At 52.0% G+C, this 4,944-nt stretch overlaps 1 protein-coding gene across 1 annotated transcript in view; it reads left to right on the top strand.

Annotated features, from left to right (window-relative positions):
- htr5ab (5-hydroxytryptamine (serotonin) receptor 5A, genome duplicate b) overlaps positions 1-4,057 on the top strand; it is a 4,544-nt gene extending 487 nt beyond the window's left edge. The window contains exons 1-2 of the mRNA XM_056584821.1: positions 1-242; positions 3,725-4,057. The exon at positions 1-242 is cut by the window's left edge and continues 487 nt beyond it. Of these exons, the coding sequence (XP_056440796.1) occupies positions 1-242; positions 3,725-4,057 (575 nt within the window). The remainder of the gene's footprint in view (positions 243-3,724) is intronic.
- The last annotated feature ends 887 nt before the right edge of the window (positions 4,058-4,944 follow it).

Below are 4,944 nucleotides of genomic sequence, written 5' to 3'. Positions count from 1 at the left end.
TCGGCCTCACCTGGGTGCTGTCCGCCATCATCTCCCTGGCGCCGCTGTTTGGCTGGGGCGAGACGTACACCCAGGGCTTCAAGTGCCAGGTGAGCCAGGACCCCTTCTACACCATCTTCTCCACCTTCACGGCGTTCTACCTGCCGCTCTGCGTGGTGCTCTTCGTCTACTGGAAGATCTACAAGGCCGCCAAGTTCCGGATCGGCTCTCGTAAAACCAACAGCATCACGCCCATGGGCGAGGTGAGTGAGGGCCCCTGGAGTGGAGCCTGAAAGTACACCTTGGCCTTTTAGACCATGTTACAACCTCACCTGGTCACCTCACACCTGGTCACCTCATCACCTGGTCACAATACCTGTTATCATCACCTCATCTGGTCACCTCATCACGTGTTTGCCTCACCAGGTCACCTGAACTGGTCACCTCATCACCTCATCACCTCACCTGGTCCCCTCGACTGGCCTTCTCCCCTACCCACCTCACCTGGTCGACTCATCACCTGGTCACCTCACCTGGTCACCTGAACAGGTCACCTCATCACCTCGTCACCTTACCTGGTCACCCCACCTGGCCACCTCACCATGCCACCTCACCATGTCACCTCACCTGGTCACCTCATCCCCTGGTCACCTCACCTGGTCACCTCATCCCCTGGTCACCTCACCTGGTCACCTGAACTGGTCACCTCATCACCTCGTCACCTTACCTGGTCACCCCACCTGGCCACCTCACCATGCCACCTCACCATGTCACCTCACCTGGTCACCTCATCCCCTGGTCACCTCACCTGGTCACCTCATCCCCTGGTCACCTCACCTGGTCACTTCACCTGGTCACCTTACCTGCCCACCTCACCTGGTCACCTCATCCCCTGGTCACCTCACCTGGTCACCTCACCTTGTCACCTCACCATGCCAACTCACCTGGTCACCTCACCTGGTCAGCCCACCTGGTCCCCCCACCTGGTCCCCCCACCTGGTCACCCCACCTGGTCCCCTCATCAATGGGTCACTTTGTACACCTTGATCTCATCCGTTCTCATCCGGTCCTCACCAGGGATTAAATTGTACAATAGATATATGTTCAGTCTCTCTTTTTTATTCACTGCGGGGCACACTGTTCTTCATCAGCAGATATCTACTGGTTGCTGCATAATGACTTTTGATACATCTGTTCATCTTCTGGTTCATTTAGAAGAATTAGACGTTGTCACAAACATTCTGTGTAAAACTAAACAATAAGAAGAGGATTCTTCCTAGCGGCCAGTGGCTTGGCCACACTCGTGTTTTTCTGCGTTGCCGTCCTAACAAGACCCCAAGCTCTCCAGACGCTGCCTCTAATCACCGCCCGGCTGAGCGCTATTCAAAAAGCTCCATCAACATCCAATCTGGAACCGTCTCTGAGCTGGGAGTCCCTGCTGATCAGTGCTGCAGCGTGGGAGAGCTATTAGTGCTGAATGGAGCCGTCCCCAAACATCCTCCATGCTCACACCACTTCATCAAATGCCTCAGCAAACCCTCAGAGTGCTTTCAAAACAGCCACACAACGAGAAAGGCAGGGTGTGTGGAAAATATGGTAATTCCCTACAGACGGTTCTATTTACATGAATTTATGGACACGAAGATTGTTCAAAAATGGATTCCCTCGACATTGCCGAGTAGAACGCGTTCCAATCTCTGCACAGAAACAGACAATTTCCGTTGGCTGTTTCTACTGCGACATCATCTCACAACGTCTCACTCACCTGCCTCTTTCCTCACCTGCCGCTCTCCTCACCTGCCTCCCTCAGATGTCCCCTCACCTCCCTTCCCCTCAGCTCTCACCTCCCCCCCCCTCAGTCGTCTCCTCACCTCCCTTCCCCTCAGATGTCCCCTCACCTCCCTCCCCCTCAGTCGTCTCCTCACCTCCCTCCCCCTCAGCTCTCACCTCCCCCCCCCTCAGTCGTCTCCTCACCTCCCTTCCCCTCAGATGTCCCCTCACCTCCCTCCCCCTCAGTCGTCCCCTCACCTCCCTCCCCCCCAGCTCTCACCTCCCCTCCCTCACCCTCAGTTCTCTCCTCCCTCGCCTCTCTCCTCACCTCCCTCCCAGACACTATGGTCAACCGTCGGTCTCAACATCCCGGCTGTTACATCCCTAAAATCACCAGCCATGTTGCCATGCCAACAGCCGAGAAACTTATCTCACAGGTAAATTCTCCAGGCAGCCTATTGACAGCCCGACGGGTAGCCTGATCCGAGAGGATCCACAGCTATAGAGGAGGGTGCGCTGGCATTCACGGCTCACAGCTGCCAATCTGGAACTGGGCAGCCCTAATGCCCGGTGTATATGCACAGCGTTTATCTGGCTCCCAGGTCCCGGCCCTCTTGGCCCCGTATAGATTCCGCTAACAGACTCCAGATTGCTTGGTGTTCGCGGGACACCTCGCTTTATAGCCACCCCCCTCCCACCCCACCCCCACCCCACCCTCGACAGGCACCAGCTGCTCCTCACACGTAAAACCAGAACCCCCTCGCTGGTAAGCAACCTGGAGGACAAAATGGACTCTAATTATTTTTGACATTTTCCCTTCCCCCGCCTCACCCTTGGAGCTGTGGTAAAAAACCATCCTGCTACGCTGGGCACGTGGCCCTCCACCTATAAGCCGATAGTATTGGTTTATTAGCCTGTTGGAAAATGGTGGTGAGACACAATTTTGGAGCAGTTTTGAGGTCTGAATGAATTATGGGGAGAATATATACTCTTAGGATAGAAGGTTAGAAAGGTGACAGAGGAAGGAATAGTCTAAGGTCGACCTTCTGCCCTGCATTACCATAAAGTACTTCAACGTACTGACCTCGGCTGGACTGAATGCGATTATTTTACATTCAAAAGAATTTATGATCTTGTGAATTGAGAATGAAGTTCTGCTGTGCCTTCAGCCACTTCTGCACGGCTCACTGATTCACAGTTGAAGATAAAATAAGAATGTTTTATGCATTGCAGCAGTGCTCAAGGGTGTGGGGTTTCCGTGCCACCGAGTTCAACGCCAAACACACATACACAGAGAACAATTCAAAGTCAATTGAAATATATATCAGGGGGATATTTAAACCCAAAGGGAGGGGGGGGGTGGGGGGTGGGGGAATTCAACTTCCTCTTCGCAGGCCATTCACTTTAATTAAAGTCTGTCTGTCCGTCATCCAGAACTCACCCAGGAGGCTTCTGAGCCGATACGGTTCGATACGCGGTGAGGGGAGTCGGGCGGCCCGGGTCACAGCGGGGAATCAATGTTACTTTCTTATTCCTCGCTCTGCGCCGGTACAGCTCCCTCAGATGATCACACGGATACACTCTCTTCGCGCCTGCCACCCTGGTGGCCCCCGGTTCTTTCTCTTTTATCCCTCAGCACTGCTTGCTCAACGAGCTTCAGGTTTGCCTCGCTAGAGCAGGAGGTTCACTTAAGGCTTGGGGGTGGAGCCAGTGAGCTGCAAGATTTCTCCTTTCAATTCCCATTCCCCTCAGCACTCCCTGCTATCTGCCACAATGTATTGTATATTCATGGTTTAAGATAAAATATGGTTTAGTCAAAGGACTGTTCGACTTACTGACTGAATAGTATGGTCTGCAATCAGACTGTATATTGTGTTCTGTTGAGAGACTGAATGTATATTATGGTCCGCCAAAAGACTAACTGACTGTATATTGTGTCCTCTTGAGAGACCGACTTTATATTATGGTCTGGCAGGTGAATGACGGCTCTCTTCAGCCTCAGATGGCGTTCGCGGCGCGCCACGCCACCGTCACCTTCCAGACGGACGGGGACACCTGGCGCGAGCAGAAGGAGAAGAAGGCCGCCATGATGGTGGGCATCCTGATCGGCGTTTTCGTCCTCTGCTGGATCCCCTTCTTCATCACCGAGCTGGTCACGCCCCTGTGCTCCTGCGACGTCCCGCCCCTCTGGAAGTCCGTCTTCCTGTGGCTGGGCTACTCCAACTCCTTCTTCAACCCGCTCATCTACACCGCCTTCAACAAGAACTACAATAACGCCCTGAGGAACCTCTTCTCCCGCCAGCGCTGAGGCCACACCCCGCTACCGTCTACGCCTCCGGGGGGGGGACTTTAATGAAGATGAGAGAATGATGAGGGCTTTCATTACTTGGTGTGGGAGGTTTCACCATCAAGACAACGGTTAGGAGACATTGAGAACAGTTTGACGCCCGTGAGGAGGTGAATGGTGCTTCGGACGAGTGGATGTTTCGGCGCAAGACTTATCCGAGGACCACCTGACAACAACGAAGTCAAGTCACGTCACGTCGAGAACAATAGGAGTCGGATTTGATAACTCAATGTCGGAAAAAGGCATGAACTGATAGACTTGCATCCATCTTCTGCTCAACTTGCAGTTGGAACATAGAGTAGCTATGAGCCATTCATGTTTGACCTGAAATCGTTTACATGACATTCCCAAACAGCTGAACCATAATATTAAAGCTGACGTGTGTTGGTCAAACAAGAACCTGACTACAAGTGTTACTATTATAATTAGGAACATGATTCTTATTATTATCACTAGCACCCACTGGAGGTCAACAGGACGCGCTTAATGACAAAGAACTATTTAAAGAGGTGCTGTAGGTGGATGCCCACAATAAACAGCCCATAAATAACAAAGCTCCAGCCCTCCCTATGGTGAGCGTTGCATTTCACACACCTGTGGTGAAGCGATGATATCAGATCTAAATTCCCTCATGAAGAGGCAGGCGCAGAGTGAGTAGTTCATTCACGAACAGCTGACAGATGATTAAGCCATCTCTCTACAAATTAGACTCAAATTATAGCTCTTAAATGTTGTCTACAGGAGATTTGAAGAAAGCACATTATTACTAGACGTCCATATACTACGTATAGCCATTGATAGCGTTTGGTGTGGATTAAAATCAGCGTCAGAGGTTATGTAAAGGCCAG

Source organism: Gadus chalcogrammus, chromosome 23, assembly GCF_026213295.1.
Source record: "Gadus chalcogrammus isolate NIFS_2021 chromosome 23, NIFS_Gcha_1.0, whole genome shotgun sequence".
NCBI classification, from domain to species: domain Eukaryota; kingdom Metazoa; phylum Chordata; class Actinopteri; order Gadiformes; family Gadidae; genus Gadus; species Gadus chalcogrammus.
The sequence above is the reverse complement of the archived record's forward strand: the minus strand, read 5'-3'. Positions and strand labels throughout refer to the sequence as shown.